Genomic DNA, 17,685 nt, shown 5'->3' with positions numbered 1-17,685 from the left:
TATATATATATTTATATTAAAAAAAAAAAGAAAAGGAAATCCTACTGGTTATATAAACCATACTCTCTGCAGCTAGACTATGGACCTATGCAAAGCCTAGAACAAACTGGCTTCACTGTATCCAAGAGTACTAGCAGGCAGATTTAGAGGTAAGGCAGACATTGTTAATTACCTATCCAATATCCATTTTCCCCTTCTTCCTTACAAAGGGAAGCCTAAATTTGCCAGCCAAAGAAAAAGAAAGAAAAAAAAAATTCTAATCTTCTCTTACGGCCACATGATGCAGTGCTGGCCTTGCAGATAGAAGGTGACATACTTTTTGCTGGTACATACTTTTTGGCATACTTTTATCCTTTGCTCCATCCCTTTCTCCTGCCTGGAACAAGACATAAAGTTACCTTGCCGGCAAGGAGACAAACATCAGAGTGAAGACACCTGCTAAGGACAGAGGGGAAAGAAGTATGAAGGCATGGTGGAGCTGCCTTACCATCCCTGAACTACTTATGTCTGAACTTCTTGCTTCATTAGAAAAATAAACTGCAAACTTGTTTAACCTACTATATATCAGATTTTCTGTTATTTAGTCCAAAAGCAATCCAAATTGACAGAGGAGGTGCTCTAAATAGGTAGCATTTGGCTTATATTAAAAAACAGCTCCTCAAAAACCCACTCAGTGTGCATCAAAAGCAGAATAGATAAGTGTGGTATAGTTGTACAATGGAATGCAATGTAGCAATGGGATTTAACAACATACAACTATACACAATAATACAGACAAATTTCCAAACAATGCTGAGCAAAAGAAGCCATACACTGAAATACATACATACTGTATGATTCCACTTATAAAAAATTATAATGTATAACAGCAGGCAAAACTAATCTATGTTAGTAGTCAGGACAGTCATTTTTTTTTTTTAATAAATTTACTTATTTTATTATTATTATTATTATTATTTTTGGCTGTGTTGGGTCTTCATCGCTGCGTGCAGGCTTTCTCTAGTCGCAGTAAGCAGGGGCTACTCTTCGTTGCGGTGCACGGCCTTCTCACTGCAGTGGCTTCTCTTGTTGCGGAGCACGGGCTCTAGGTGCACAGGCTTCAGTAGTTGTGGCACGTGGGCTCAATAGCTGTGGCACGCAGGCTCAGTAGTTGTGGTGCACGGGCTTAGTTGCTCTGCAGCATGTGGGATCTTCCCGGACCAGGGCTCGAATCCGTGTCCCCTGCATTGGCAGGTGGATTCTTAACCACTGCGCCACCAGGGAAGCCCTGGACAGTTGTTCTTAATCTGGGTGCTGGCTGCATGGATGTGACCAGTTTGTGAAAATTCAGCAAACTGTACATTTATGTACACTTTTTCATATATATATTTATCTTCAGTAAAACCTTTAAAAATATCTGACCCTGGCTATTGAGAACAGCAGGTCCAGCAAACAGAACTCCACCCTTCCTTCCTTCAGGTCTTTTCCTTCAGATTCTCAATAGCTCAGTAAAAGCAATCAAATGCAAAAAGAATGGTCAAAATATAGAAGTATAACAAATACAACATATCTTTAAATAAACTTAAGTCATGTTGCAGGAATTCCAAATTTTAAACCATAAGACTAAGGTACTCAATAATAGGATCTGTGTGGCCTTACCCACATGACTTTTTTAAAGTAGACTATCAGAGAATAATCTACAAAAAAAACACACACAATTTTAATATGTTCCAAAATAGGATACCAAACATGACTTAGAGAAAATGGGAATTCCCTGGTGGTCCAGTGGTTAGGACTCGGTGCTTTCACTGCCTGGGCCCAGGTTCAATCCCTGGTCGGGGAACTGAACTAAGATCCCACAAGCAGCGCAGGATTATTATTATCCATAACAATGGATAATATCCCAATGTCCTGGAAGAAGCAAATGATTCAATTTTGGAGATAAAGTTACTAGGTCTATTGCTAATAGAACTAAAGATCGAGAAGGTATGCAAACACATCGTAAAAGGAAAACTACTGCATGACAACCAACTCTTCCTCAATAACAAAAAACATCATGGGAATTGAAAGAGGAGGAGAAAGATACCTGCTGTTTCACGTTTTTGAGGCAACCTTTCAATTCTAGGACCTAGAATGCTGCCTGGAACATACTGACATTCAATAAATACTTGTTAAATGAATGAATCTGACCACTCATTCCTTTAAAAACTTTTACTAAGTATTCAGTCACTCTGCTAGGCACTTCAGAAAAAAAGGGTGAATAAAAGCCTGATTCCTGACCCCGGAAAGCAAACAGTAAAATGGAGAAAGGCACTTAAATAAATAATTACAACACTAAATATATAACCTATAATAGAAACATTCTAAGTGGTATGGGGGGCTAATGAGTGTCAATAGATATTTGACAACTGCTTTACAGTTTTGAAATCTGAACTACTCCACTAACCCTCATGAGTACTTTTTTTTTTTTTAATTTATTTATTTTTGGCCACGTTGGGTCTTCATTGCTGCGCGCGGGCTTTCTCTAGTTGTGGCGAGCGGGGGCTACTCTTCCTTGCGGTGCGCAGGCTTCTCATTGTGGTGGCTTCTCTTGTTGCGGAGCATGGGCTCTAGGCGCCCGTGCTCTGCAACAAGTAGTTGTAGCACAGGGCTCAGTTGTTGTGGCGTGCAGGCTCTAGAGCACAGGCTTGGTAGTTGTGGCACACGGGCTTAGCTGCTCCACGGCATGTGGGATCTTCCCGGACCAGGGCTCAAACCTGTGTCCCCTGCATTGGCAGGTGGATTCTTAACCACTGCGCCACCAGGGAAGCCCCCCTCATGAGTACTCTAACATAATAATCATACTCAGTTTTTAAAATACTATTAAATGATGTTCAGGTAACATTTTATTTGAAATGTTTTATTATAATCAATATGTTTGCAACATTTACTAGCAGCACTTCATATATCTGTCAGAGAGAAGACAGAATACATCATTCCTCTCCTGGGGCATGGAATGTTTAACGTATGTATCACTAACTAAATGCTCAAGTCGTAGCTACAGTACGCAGCTATGTTTGTTAATACTTATTCTTAACACACTTATAAGTATGTTAATACTTATTCTATGACATAAATAGTATACATAATTATGAACTTTAATATACACCTAGTTTATCATATTCTCCTGCTATCTCACGCTAACAGAAAGATCAGCAAACATCAACAACAGAGAGATATAAAGAATGCTGCAGGGAATAACGCTATCCTAACAAAAGAAATACAATTAATGTGGTAGATTAAAGATAGCTGCAAATTCTTTGTTACTCTTCCTATTAAGAAATGGAGTCTAGATGCCTTTCCCTTGGTGACTATAGTTAATAATACTGTATTGTATATTTGAAAGTTGCTGACAGTAGACCTTAAAAGTTCTTATCACAACAAAAATTTGTAACTGGGAGATTGGGATTGACATATATACACTAATATGTATAAAATGGATAACTAATAAGAACCTGCTGTATAAAAAATTAAATAAAATTAAAAAAAAAAAAAGAACATTTGTAACCATGTGTGGTGATGGATGTTAACTAGACCTATTGTGGTGATCATTTCACAATATATACAAATACTGAATCATTATGTTGTACACCTGAAACTAATATGTTATATGTCAAGTATATCTCAATAAAAATAAATGCCTTTCCCCTGAATTTGGGCTGGACTTAGTGATTTGCCTGACCAACAGAATGCAGAAGTGACTTCCAAAGTTAGGTTCTAGGAGGCTTGGGGTTTCCACCCAAGGTTCTCTAGAACACTCTCTTGTGAGCCCTGAGCTGCCATAAGTCTGAATATTCTGGGGTCCCCATGCTCAAGAGAATACATGACGAGAGCACTCACAGAGGCCTTGAGACTATATGAAGAACCCATCCGTTACAGCCCACAGTCATGTGAGTAATCCCAGCAGAGGCCCCACACATCAAGGAGCAGTGATGAGCCCAACCCACAGAGCCCTGCCCAAATTGCAGATTTATGGGCAAAACAAGACTGTTGCTTTAAGCCATTACGTTTTGAAGTAGTCTGTCAGGTACCAACAGATAACCAGAATTACATAATGCTTCAAAATCCTTGACTAAAGATAAAAGGAGATCATTCAATCAATATCTCTATCTCTCTCCCTCTCCGCCCGCCCTCTCTCTGAGGTGGGGATGGACAGAGTAAAACTGCCACAACAGATTCAGTCAGCATTTGAAGCAAATCAGTCATCCAATTATTACAAATTAACAGACCTGAATTGAAGAGCTGAAGTCCATGCTGCCTTTCATGATTCTGATATGAAAAAGAAACACTACAAATGTGAATGTAAGGAAGGAGGAAGGAAAAATATTTGTACAAATTACCCTTACCAGTTTGATATTAAACTTCTTGTTCTACATAAGTGCTCAGTTTTGCTGCAACGTGAAATTAGGCTAAAAGTGAGCACCCAATCAGGTCTCTATTATTGGTTAAAGGCTAGTCCTTCACCTTTTTGAGGGATCACGTACCCCTTATGAAAGCTATGGATCCTTTCTCCCTAAAAAAATACACATGCACAAATATAACTTCATACAATTTCCATACAATTTCAGTGGATTTTCAGCCCTTAGGATTTATGATCCTCAGGTTTAGAACCTGTATTAGAGGATTATTCAATAATGGTACACTGGATAATGATGGCATTGTTAGAATTATGAGAATTTCATTCAAATTCCAAAAATAATCATTTTTCATTAGTCAATGGAGAACCCAGCAATTCAAGTCTTGTGTGACTTTAATGTCCACCTATTTTAACTTGAAATGATTACTCAATTCCAATATCTTAGCACAGACAATAACCTTCTGAGAGGTGCCTCAGAAAATACATCATTCTAAAACAACCTGGTTTATATTGTCTTTTGGGGACAGTGGTTCAGTCTCATGCTGCTGATATGGCACAGTAGTAACTTGGGATTCTTACTCTCACTCATAAGCCTCATCAGGGTAAGAGTTCAGCTTCATATCTCTTTAAATCCTTAGCATCCCAACACTAAAACTGTACTGGGTCCCAATTATTATTAACAACGATGTCGGTCAATCAGCCTAGAGCAACAGTGGTCATACTCTATGGTCACAGGACTCTTTTACACTCTTAAAAATTAATTAGAACCCCATAAAGCTTTTGTTAGGTTGGTTATATCTACTGAGGTTTGCAGTATTAGACACTGAAACTGAGAAATGTTTTATATACATATTAATTCGTTTTAAGATAATAAACCCAATATATATTAGCAAATAATGTATTTTTATTAAAAATATTTTTCATGTTGCTATTTATGAAAAAAAATTTTTTTTTTTTGGCTGCGTTTCGTCTTCATTGCTGCACATGGGCTTTCTCTAGTTGCGGCGAGCAGAGCTTACTCTTGGTTGCGGTGCACGGGCTTCTCATTGCAGTGGCTTCTCTTGTGGCGGAGCATGGGCTCCAGGCACACGGGCTTCAGTAGTTGTGGCACACAGGCTCAGGAGTTGTGGCTTGCGGGCTCTAGAGCACAGGCTCAGTAGTTGTGGCGCACGGGCTTAGTTGCTCCGCGGCATGTGGGATCTTTCCAGACCAGGGATTGAACCCATGTCCCCTGCACTGTCAGGCAGATTCTCAACCACTGCACCACCAGGGAAGTCCCGAAAAATATTTTAATAATAGCAATATAAAACACTGGTAAGGATATGATGATACCCTCATTAAATGGTACTGTGTATATAAATTACAATTTTTTGAAAGTAGCAATGAAGCATCAATCTTAAAAAATATATATTTTTCAAAACAAAACTAGTAAGAAAAGTGGCACTGTTTTGCATTTTTGCAAATCTCTTCAATGTCTGGCTTAATAGCAGCTGGATTTCCACATCTGCTTCTACTGATACATTTCAATCTGTTGTGATATACCAGGTCATGTCAATCTCTAGAAAACTCCACCGGACACTCATGAAAGAATGACAGTGGGAAAGACAATGTCCTAGTATTATCATGAAAATTGTTTTGGCCTCAAGGACCCCCTGAAAAGAATCTAAAGAACCTCTGGCCTAGAGGCACCTGTTAGTGTCCTAGGTGCTTTATTTGTTCCTTCAAGTCTCTTTTAAATGACTGGAATTCAAACTGGAGCAATAAATTCTACAATTTACTGTATAATCCCTTCTGTACACTGTTCTTTCATCAGACTATAGTAAATTTCAACAGGCTTCCTAGCCACTTCTGAGCATCAAAATAAAAGGCTGATGAAATTAAGCATTTACACCTGTTCTTTCCTCCCTGGTAACCAAGTAAACAACAACCTAGGGAGACAGTTATAATGCCATTCCCATACCAATTTGGGAATTAATCTAGACTGTTAGTAAGAAGATCCACCCAAAACTAATCTAGATTATGGTTTAACCTTAAAAATATAAATGTACATTTTGCGCAACAGTACAAATCCACAAAAGCCTCACTTGCTCTCACCAAGTGGTACAAAACTGAACTGGGTTAAAAGCCAAGGGAATAAGTGTGTTAAATTTAAAAGTTCAAGTACATTATGGGGTTGAATGAGAAACAGTTTTCTACATAACTATCACTAAACAAGCAAAAGGTCCAAAAATACTTTAAAAAGTCGAAGTCGTCTGAGCAAACAAAACAAAGTCCAGACAAAAAACCTATGAAGTAAAAACTAGCCATAAACATGGTTAACTAGAAAAGGATGAGGAAGAAAAACTTACCACGTAAAATCGAACACTCCTGATTGAGTGCAAATCCCAAGCAAATTCTTGATATTAACATTCAGATGGAGCACTCTGCTATAACAGGAAGCTTTCTGCAAATGTTCTGCAACTGCTCTACATACACGAAGTTTTCCTATCCTTTTCCTCAAAGGTATCAGTCATCTTCATGTTAACGCCCAGATGAAACGCTTTCTGTTGCTCTAGCAGTTTTGTTCTACTTTGTTTCTTGATTATTCTTAGTTCTCTCTTACAACTGGGGAGCTACTGAACCAATCCCGAGTAAGAAATGGGAAAGTACAAGAAAGAGGCGACAGCTCTGCACACCCACACGGGAAAAGACTCAGAGCAGAGCAGAGCAGAGCAGAGGCAGCCCGGCCCCAGCTGCAATCCGAACGGAAGGCAGAGCTTTCTAGGTTCCCAGCAACACCAGACAATGTCTCCCTACCCCCCGCCCCCACGTCCCCACTCCAAGACTATCTAAAGACTAAGAACCCAAAAGTGGAGTCCACCCGCTTTTCAGGGCCACGGAGGCTCCGGGGCAGGTATTCTCTCCCGTTACATAACTGGGGCCTAGGGCCCTGCTTCTGCAATGAGTCCTCTGAAGAGGCAGGCACACGGGTTCCCCACGGACCCTCTCGGGAAAGTGGGAGCTGGGCTCTGCACCTGGTCGGCCCCGGAGAAAGAAGGGAGACGACTTGAGGCCGCGACCAGAGGCGCTGGGGCACAGGGGGTGATGAGCCAGCCAGGAGAGGGGCAGGGCGGCTCCCGAAGGCCCGCGGCAGGCCCGGGCGTCTCCGGTCCTACTCCACTCCCCTCCCGCGCTAGCCCAGTCCCCACCGGCCGCCCCCTCCCCCATTCCGCCCTCCCCTCCCCCGCGCCTCCATCCCCGGCCCCAGCCGAGCGGCTGGCGGACCTGCGGAGTAAGGCCTCGGCCACCGCTATCGAATGGCTCCCAGGCCGGTACCTGGTCAGACATGGTGACGGTGGTTTCCCCCGGGGTCTCCGCACAGCAGCGGCCTCGGGTAGGCAGAACCTCGCTCCGGGGTTTACAAATCCGTCTCTCTTCCCCACAGCACAACACCGCGGCTGGAGGGACTTCCGCTACGCCTGGCGTCACTTCCGCTACGCGCTAAGAGGACGGAGAAGGAAGCGAGGAAAGGCGAGGCGGGAAAACCGGTGGGGGGGGCCGCCCGGAGGTGGGAGGGCCGAGCGGCTTTAGTGGTGGTCGCGCGAGTGAATAAACGACAGTCCCCTCAGCTGCACCTAGACTAGGCCTTGTGCCTGGGTCCCAAGCCCATCCCCCTGGGGAAAAGTTCCGGGTGCCCAGTCTCGACGTTTGGAAGCGTACTGACAGCACAGACCCCTCCCTCCGATACCTTGCGCGTTTCTGAAGGCTGAGCCAAGATACTTCTATTGTCTCCTCCTGGCCTTGCTCATCGATCTCCCTGAATAAATTGGACTGTATACCTAGTGTATACAGTAGTGTATACTGTATACCTAGCACTCTAGTGCTTCTTACCCTAGAGCTAGCACTTTTGGTTAACCAACCCTGGCCAAACACATGGACTTAATTAAAACAAAACAAAACATGATCCCATTGGGCAGGATTTTGATGGCTACTGATGAAAAAGATGCTCCTGAAAGTTCTAAACTGGTGGCGAGAAGAAGCTGATTCCGACCCTTGACTTCATTGCTTTGAATTAAAGAATGGTCCTTCTGTGAGTTCTTTAAAATACAGTGGCCCTACTGACAAAAGCATAGAGCATAAGGATATGGACAAATGGAACAGAATTGAGATTCCAGAATAAATCAGTAAATCCTCACACATCAATTAATTTTGGACAAAAATGCCAAGACAATTCAATGGTGAAAGAAGTCTTTCAACAAAACTTACTGGGACAACTGGATATCCATATGCAAAAGAATGAATTTGGATCACTACCTCACAATATTTGAAAAATTAACTTGAAGTGGATCCAAGGCCTGAATGTAAGAGCTAAAACTATAAAACTCTTAGGAGAAAACATAGATATAAATCTTCTTGACCTTGGATTAGGCAATGGTTTCTTAGATATGACACCAAAATCACAAGTAACCAAAGAAAAATAAATAATATAGACTTCATCAAAATTAAAACTTTTGTCTTTTATGTTGGAAAGACAACCTAAGAAATAGGAGAAAATATTTGCAAATAATATATCTGATAAAGGTCTAATATTCAGAATACATGAACTATTATAATTCAACAATTAAAAGACAAATAATCCAATTTAAAAGTGGACAAAATATCTGAATAGAAATTTCTCCAAAGAAGATATACAAATGGACATGAAAAGATGCTCAACATCATTAGCTATCAAGGAAATGCAAATTAAAGTCACTATGAGATACCATTTCAGACCCATTAGGATATTGTCTATAAATGAAAAGAAAAATAATAAGTACTGAAAAAGATATGGAGAAATTGGAACCCTCATACTCTACTTAGTAGGAACATAAAATGCTTTGGAAAACACTTCATTTGAAAAACATTCTGGCAGTTCCTCAAACTGTTAAACATAAAGTTACCATGACCCAGGAATTCTACTCCTAGGTATTCACCCAAGAGAACTGATGATGTATGTTCACACAAAAACATGTACACAGATGTTCACAGCAGCCATATTCATAATAGCAAAAAAAAAAAAGGAAACAACCCAAATGTCCATCAACTGACTAATGGATAAAGAAAAGTGGTATAGCCATACAAAGGAACATTATTAAGCCATAAAAAAGGAATGAAGTCTTCGTATGATGTGGATGAAACTTGAAAACATTATGCTAAGTGAAAGGAGCCAGTCGCAAAGTATGATCCTGTTTATATGACATACACAGAATAGGCAAGTCTATAGAAACAGAAAATAGATTAGTGGGCTACTGCTCCAGCATTCTACTCGGGCTGGAGGATTAGTGGGGAAATGGGGAGTAACAAAGAGCAGAGTTTCTTTGAGGGGTGATGAAAATGCTTTAAAATTGCTTGAGTGATGACTGTACAGCTCTGTAAATACACTGAAAAACTAAAAATTGTACACTTTAAATAGGTGAGCTCACAGGGAATTACATTCCAGATTTAAAGAAGTGAATGGAAAGGATACAAAACATTAAAGTGTAGCAGGTTATTGTCCATACTTGTAAAGCACCTTGTATCATTGAGAAAATAAAGAACAGTGCCTTAAAAGACAGACTGAAAGGTGGACTGTAACTTACAATGTTGGTGATTTGTTCTTTCACACTAATGAAGGGAAAGGTTGGTCTGAGGATGTAACTGTGGTTGTGAGCAGTAGTAAACCTGCTTTTAGATACCGTACTGTTAGTATTTAATTGAAAACTTACCTACTTTATTTCAAGCCTGAGTAACTTAAAGGATGTTATACAAAGTCAAAAGCCTTCATTTATTGAATCTCCCAACATTTTGCTTATGGCTGTTAAAAAGTATAGAGATAAAGTTGATTTAATTATATTTTCCTTTGTACTTCAAAAAATTATCCTAACACTGTTGTACCTTAAAAGGATTTCCACAGAGCTTTCTGGAAAAGTAACTTCTGTAAGGCAAGAAAGAAAGAAGTTGTTTTAGAATCATTTATTAACTCTTTAAATGAGACAATCATTTTAAGTCTTGAGACGGCAAACGTGAGCAGTATAATTTCAGAATAAATTTTAGTTGATCAGATTACTGTAGATTTTTAATGATGATTGCCCTGGATAAACAGGTTGTACTTTTTCTTTCTCCTTTTCCACCCTTTCTTCTTCTCAGTTTCAATTGCTGTAGTATAATAAGCATGCATACTTTTATTTCTTTAGCTTCCTTATGAAGCACTAGTTTTTTCAGGTTTAGAGGGATACTTCTTCCCTGCCTTTGACACATTGGATTAGTTCAGAGGCTTAAATCAGTTTAAAATGAGGTTTTGCTTTTCTAGGTCATTAAGGTTTTTTGTTTTAGTTTCTTTAGCCTATAGTGGCTGTGTTCAGCACTTGGTTTTCAATATTTTATAGTAAGAAGTGACAAGTTGCTTTGGTCCATTTCATAAGCCAAAATTCCTTACATTTAGATAATTAAAGGTTCTTAAAATGAAGATTTACTGTTTCTTCTTTACTTGCTGGTACAGCTAAAGTTTGTTTTACTTGCGCATTGGTACATATACCTAATGTTTTCAGGTGCCTTAATTGTTTCAAATCTCTGGCTTCAAAGATTTTTGGGGAAACGTAGGCTTACCTCACATTTTTGTTTCCCTCAGTAATAATATTTTAGGTACCCCACAAAAAATTGTATTATGGTGCCATGGCTATTAGTTTTTAGTGAGTGCTTTAAGATACAAGATTCAGTTGAAAATATACAGAATTTCCATTCTCCCAAAGTGGTAAAAATTAGCTACAATGGTAAAATTGTCATTTACCTAGATAGGAATACCTTGCCACACATTAATGTTAACACTATAGCTATTTTTGTGAAAATATAGCTGATGAAGCCTCTCATCTTCTGTAATTTTGAATACTGCTCTAACAGAATCATAATATGGAATTAGATTTTACAAAAAGAGCTCTTACAACAGAACTCACAGGCTTTTCCCCTCTTCCTTTAGCAGTTTAGTATCTTGGGCCATTAATAATTTTGGGGTTCTTTTTTTGGGGGGTTCTTTTTAATCCAGAAGGTATATAGAAACCTTTTCAGATTTTTCATCTGATTTGTTCATGCAGATTGTAGTTCTATTAAAATCCCTTATTTTACCTTACAGATATTTGTTGCACAGACACTGCTGTATTTAGAAATGTCTATTTCATTTCATTAAAAACTGCAAAACCAATCTGTATCATGTACCAAACTGATTTAAAATAAATCTACATGTTTGTTGGATTAAAAAATAATAATAATTAATAAATAAATAAATAGGTGAGCTGTATGATGTTAAGTATGTCTCAATAAAACTACTGTTATATAAAACAAAAACAAAAATATAATGCTAATAAGTGTAGAGCTGCTAATAAGTGAAGTACAGTGTATTATTAAGGGAGTATATAGGACCTTCACATCCAACCAGGATGGTCATGAAAAACATGCAAAAAAATAAATAAAATCTAAATTGAAATCCAAAGGGGAAGTTGAAATAAGCTAGAGCAGCAGTTTCAAAACATTTCGGTCACAGGACTCCTTTAAACTTTTAAATTTATTGAAGACCCCAAAGAGCTTTTGTTTATGTGTGTTATATCTGTTGATATTTACCATATTAAAAATTAAAACAGAAAATTTTAAAGTATGTATTAACTCACTGAAAAATAATAATGTCTTTTTTTTTACAAGCCCACATTTTTATTATTAGATTCAGCAAATGTAAGATTACATTTCAATAATATAATTGGAAAAAACACAATAAAGATGACCAAAACTACACATTGTTCATTGAAATTATGGATATAGGTGATTAATAAGAGCATTGCACTTGTACCTTTTTATCCTTTTGCAATTTTAATTAAATAAAACATTATTAATGAAATAGTGATTCCCCATTTTCAAAATCCCTACATACATTTTGAACATACACTGTGGATATCTATGTATATCTTTTTTTTTTTTTTACCAAAAAACTTCCCACCATTTTATTGACATCATGAAATCTCATATGTAATCATTTTTTTCTTTTTTTTTTTTTAACATCTTTATTGGAGTATAATTGCTTTACAATGGTGTGTTAGTTTCTGCTTAACAGAAACAGTGCAGGCTCAGTAGTTGTGGCGCACAGGCCCAGTTGCTCCGCGGCATGTGGGATCTTCCTGGACCAGGGATCGAACCTGTTTCCCCTGCATTGGCAGGTGGATTCTTTTTTTTTTTTTATCATTTAAATTTTATTTTATTTATTTTTTTATACAGCAGGTTCTTATTAGTTATCTATTTTATACATATTAGTGTATATAAGTCAATCCCAATTTCCCAATTCATCCCACCACCACCACCCTCCCTGCCACTTTCCCCCCTTGGTGTCCATACGTTTGTTCTCTACATCTGTGTCTCTATTTCTGCCCTGCAAACCGGTTCATCTGTACCATTTTTCTAGGTTCCACATATATGCGTGAATATATGATATTTGTTTTTCTCTTTCTGACTTACTTCACTCTGTATGACAGTCTCTAGATCCAACCACGTCTCTACAAATGACCCAATTTCGTTCCTTTTTATGGCTGAGTAATATTCCATTGTATATATGTATCACATCTTCTTTATCCATTCGTCTGTTGATGGGCATTTAGGTTGCTTCCATGACCTGGCTATTGTAAATAGTGCTGCAATGAACATTGGGGTGCATGTGTCTTTTTGAATTATGGTTTTCTCTGGGTATATGCCCAGTAGTGGGATTGCTGGGTCATATGGTAGTTCTATTTTTAGTTTTTTAAGGAACCTCCATACTGTTCTCCATAGTGGCTGTATCAATTTACATTCCCACCAACAGTGCAAGAGGGTTCCCTTTTCTCCACAGCCTCTCCAGCATTTGTTGTTTGTAGATTTTCTGATGATGCCCATTCTAAGTGGTGTGAGGTGATACCTCATTGTAGTTTAGATTTGCATTTCTCTAATAATTAGTGATGTTGAGCAGCTTTTCATGTGCTTCTTGGCCATCTGTATGTCTTTTTTGGAGAAATGTCTATTTAGGTCTTCTGGCAGGCAGATTCTTAACCACTGCACCACCAGGGAAGTCCCAAGATAGCAATCTTATGGAGAAGAAATGACTGCTTTTCTTCACATAGAATATTTTTTAAATGTTACTCAAGCATTAAAACTTAGCAAAATTAGTGTTTTAGTTTCCTATTGCTGCTATAACAAATTACCACAAACTTCATGGCTTACAACGACACAAATTTATTATCTTACAGTTCTGGAAGTCAGAAATCCTAAAATCAAGATGTTGCTGGGCCAAGTTGCTTCTGGAGGCTCTAGGGGAGATTTTTTTTTTTTTTTTTGCCAGGCTGCACTGCTTGTGGGATCTTATTTCCCCCACCAGGGATCGAACCCATGCCCCCTGCAGTGGAAGCTCAGAATCCTAACTGCTGGACCACCAGAGAATTACTAGGGAGAATTTATTTTCTTACTTCTCTAGCTTCTAGAGACCACCTCATTCTTTGTTTCGTGGCCCCTTCCTCCATCATCAGGGCCTGCTGGATCTTTAATAACTCCCCTCCTCCCCTCCCACCTTCCCTCTCTCCCTTTCTCCCTCTCCATCTCCTTAGCTTCTATGGTCACATCTCCTCTGACTCTGACCCTTCTGTGTCCCTCTTATAAGAACTCTTGTGATTACATTGAACCACCCAGATAATCCAGGATAACCACCGCACCTCAAAATCCTTAACTTAGATCACATTAGCAGGAGGGAGTCAAGATGGCAGAGTAGGCAGACGCAGAGTTCGCATCTCCTCACAACTAGGGCACCTACCAGGCACTGGTGGGGGACCTAGGACACCTAAGGGGATGAGAGGAACCCCCGTGCGACTGGGTAGGACGTGGGGGGGGAGCGAGGGGGGGAGGAGAAGTGGAGGCGGGACGAGACTGGTGCCCCTGAGGGGCAGCTGCGGGGAGGGGAGGGGTTCCCACGCTCAGGAGGGGCCCACCCACTGTGAGGGGATCAGCAGGGATGGGGAGGGACCCTCGGAGGACCGAGGATCGGAAGGGACATGTGGACACGGGGGAGGGGGAAGGGGAGAGTGGGATGAATTGTGAGATTAGGATTAACAAATATACACTACCATGGGTAAAACTGATAGCTAGTGGGAACCTGCTGTATGGCACAGGGAGCTCAGCTTGGTGCTCTGTGATGACCTAGACGGGTGGGATGGTGGGGGAGAGGTCCATGAGGGAGGGGATATATGTATACATATAGCTGATTCACTTCGTTGTACAGCAGAAACTGACACAACATTGTAAAGCAATTATACTCCAATTAAAAAAAAAAATCACATTAGCAAAATCCTTTTTGCCAAGTGAAGTAACATATTCACAGGTTTCAGGGATTAGGAAGTGGACATCTTTGGGAGGCCATTAATTAGCCTACCATAATTAATTTTTTACTGTTTCATCAAGGACATTCTCAGGTGAAACTTTTTTTTCAAGTGCATCACAGTATGGAATACAATGAATACTAGTACACTTGGTGTCACTCTCTTGATTCATGCTAAAAATGCCAGCAGTTTTACAAACCATTGGTTTTGCACTATCAGTGCCAATGTCCACATAGTGGAAAAAAACAAATAATGTCTTAATATTATTATGAAAATAGTCTTGAACTTGCAGACCCCCTGAAAAAGTCCCAGGTCTTCTAGTAGTCCAAAGACCATATTTTGAGGTAGAGGAAGGGAAGTAAAAGCTTTTCCTGGCCTAGACAATTGACAAGAGGTAAAGAAGCAAGCATGACAAGCTCTGTATAGTAGGAGCATGGTTTGGAAAGTAGGAGCTAGAAGAAATCGCCAGAAAGGAAAGTAAGGGCCCATTCACAGAAAGCCTAGTAAACCATATTAAGAAATTTGGACTTAATCCTGAAAGGCATAAGGATGGCAGTGAAGGGGTGTAGGAGGCATAAAGCGTTTCTAATCAGGGGAAGTGATAATACCAGCTTGCAGTGTGAAGAAGCAAGACAAAAAAAGAGGGAAATAAGTTAGGAGGCTGCAACAGTAGTCCAGAAGAAAAAAGAGAATGACAGGAAATTAGATCAATGGTAGTAGAGATGGAAATGGAGATGATACAATCAACAGGTTTTGGAAACTGATTAGATTCTGACGGGTAACTTGACGTGATGTTATCATTTTAAGATTTGATAGAAAACCTTGGAGAAGAGGAACAGATTTGCAAAGAAAAAAAAGGATAAGATTTAGATGTAAGTATGCAGTGCCCAGAGTCACCCAGGGAAACATGTCTAGCAGGCAGTTGATGTGATTTGGAGCACTGAGAAATCCAGGCTGAAGATAAGAGACTTGGAAATCATTGGCATATAAATGTTGTTGATGAGGATCATTCTTAACATTTATTGAGCTGCAGACCCTCTTCCAAGTACTGTACATTTATTATTTCACTTGATCCTATAAAGTATGAATAAGTGATAATGCTATCCTCACAGGTGCAAAAACAGAGGCAAGAGAGATTGAACTCACCCAAATAAATGATAGAGTCAGTATTTGAACCCAGGAGATCTTTACTGCAGTTCCTTCAGTGATTTATAACAGGTAGAGAAGGCAGGAGAAATGCTACCTGTAGAATGCTCATCAGAATCACCCGTGAGGGTTTTCAAATTAAGCAAACCTCTGAGATTCAGATGAATGCTCTTAGGAGTTCATTCCTTTCTTCCTCACTCCTCACCTTGAGAATCACAGTCAAGGTAAACCACAATTATTGCCGAGAGGTCTTACATTCCTCAGGTGTGTTATGGCAATAAGAGTGTGGCTTTAATTTAAGATTTCAGAGATGAGAAATTCTTGGTGATAACACGGAGTAGGGTGAGGGCTCTGAAGTGAGTGGCTAAAGTGTCCTGAGAAATGAGGAGATAGAGGAATATAAGATTAGGGTGTTGGATGGGTTATAACATAAAAATTGAAGTTACTCTAGATGACAGTGTAGCTTGGGAGTGTAGGGAAGCCAGTGAACCAGTGAATGAGCTTAGTGTGTGGCAGTAAAGAGGAAGAACAAGTTTTTAAACTAAACAGAAGAATGCTGGTCTGAAAGTAATATTGGAGAGGCTGGGAAACAAGAAGAACTTTGACCAGTCTTCTAGTGTTTCTCAAACAAAATTCTTGGAGAAATTAAACATTACCTGCAAATCTGTTCTGCTTCCATGCCCTGGGCCATTCTTTGGTCATCAGCTCTTTGTCTCTTCTCTCCTTCCCTTCCCCAAAAAAGAATCACAACAGTTTTTTCCTACGCTAGCAGGACACTATGGGTGAAGCAGAATTCCACAGCTGTGTTAATTAATGGACAAACGAGCCAAGAATAAATTCCTGAGTTGAGGGATAAACAACTTCTTTGCCATCTGAGGGAGTTAAGCCCTGTCTGTGGAAGCCATTGGTAGTTGGAACATTCTTAAGGGCTGGAAAAGGCATAAAATGTAAAAGTAAGGAATGGTGGAAAAATGGTAGAGAGTTGCCTTTTTTAGGATGTGGTACCTTTTGCCTCAGGTGCAAAAGCAAAGTAACAAAAAGTGGAAGCATTTCCCATCCATTGGCAGATCATCCAACAGGCTTAGAAGAACTTCAGCTATTCCTATTTTTCTAATAATTTCCCTATTATAATATCAGTAGCTCTGAAGAAGAGGCCTTTTCAATAACACTACATGTGCAATCAACATATTGTCTTCTATGTATAGAAACAGTGCATAAAACTAGAAACTGGTGAAGCCTGCAATTCCCACACTCATATTTTCTCACTGGGGAAAGAAAAGAAGTCAGAAGATAGAGAAGAAGTTTTTAACCAAAAAAAAAAAAAAAAAAGGAAGAAAAAAAAGAAAAATTGAGTCAAAGGGGAAAATACATAGAATGAAAAATTTGACTTCTTTCCCACTTGATTTTTAGGGTCAAAATATGACTTAGTTGCTCTTTGGAATGATTTTGGAAGCTAATCTATTTTTTGTTTCTGATTTCAACATTTTAAGTATATTGTATTTATTTCAACAAATCCATTTTTTAAAAACTGTATTAAATATTGACTAACATCAGAGTAATTTTTTTTGGAAATCAAAAGGAAATAGCCCACTCAGATAAAAAGAACAGATGAACTTTAGAGGAAACATTACTAAACAAAATATTTTACCTAAGTCACCATATCTCATAAAAATTACAAAGTTGGGACATAGTGAGAGTAACATATCTTATTTTTTCCTCTTTAAAAAAAACCAGTTCAGGGCTTCCCTGGTGGCACAGTGGTTAAGAATCCTCCTGCCAATGCAGGGGGCACGG

The 17,685-nt window shown here is 39.2% G+C and overlaps 1 protein-coding gene across 6 annotated transcripts in view; it reads right to left on the bottom strand.

The window, feature by feature from the left end:
* Positions 1–16,596, bottom strand: part of SUMO1 (small ubiquitin like modifier 1) — a 36,370-nt gene extending 19,774 nt beyond the window's left edge. For 3 of the 6 annotated variants that reach the window (XM_068544643.1, XM_068544648.1, XM_068544646.1), the window contains exons 1-2: positions 16,548–16,596; positions 10,268–10,307 (exon numbers count right to left, since the gene is read on the bottom strand). In XM_068544643.1, coding sequence (XP_068400744.1) covers positions 10,268–10,307; positions 16,548–16,582 — 75 coding nt within the window. In that variant the 5' untranslated portion in view covers positions 16,583–16,596. Of the gene's footprint in view, positions 1–271; positions 345–7,639; positions 7,838–10,267; positions 10,308–16,547 lie in introns of those variants that run through there. The other 3 variants (XM_068544644.1, XM_068544645.1, XM_068544647.1) reach the window with 3 other exon arrangements.
* Positions 16,597–17,685: the final 1,089 nt, after the last annotated feature.

The sequence above is a fragment of the Eschrichtius robustus genome, chromosome 5 (genome assembly GCF_028021215.1).
Source record: "Eschrichtius robustus isolate mEscRob2 chromosome 5, mEscRob2.pri, whole genome shotgun sequence".
Taxonomy (NCBI): Eukaryota; Metazoa; Chordata; class Mammalia; order Artiodactyla; family Eschrichtiidae; genus Eschrichtius; species Eschrichtius robustus.
Note: the sequence above shows the minus strand (reverse complement) of the source record. Positions and strands in the feature narration are given on the sequence as shown.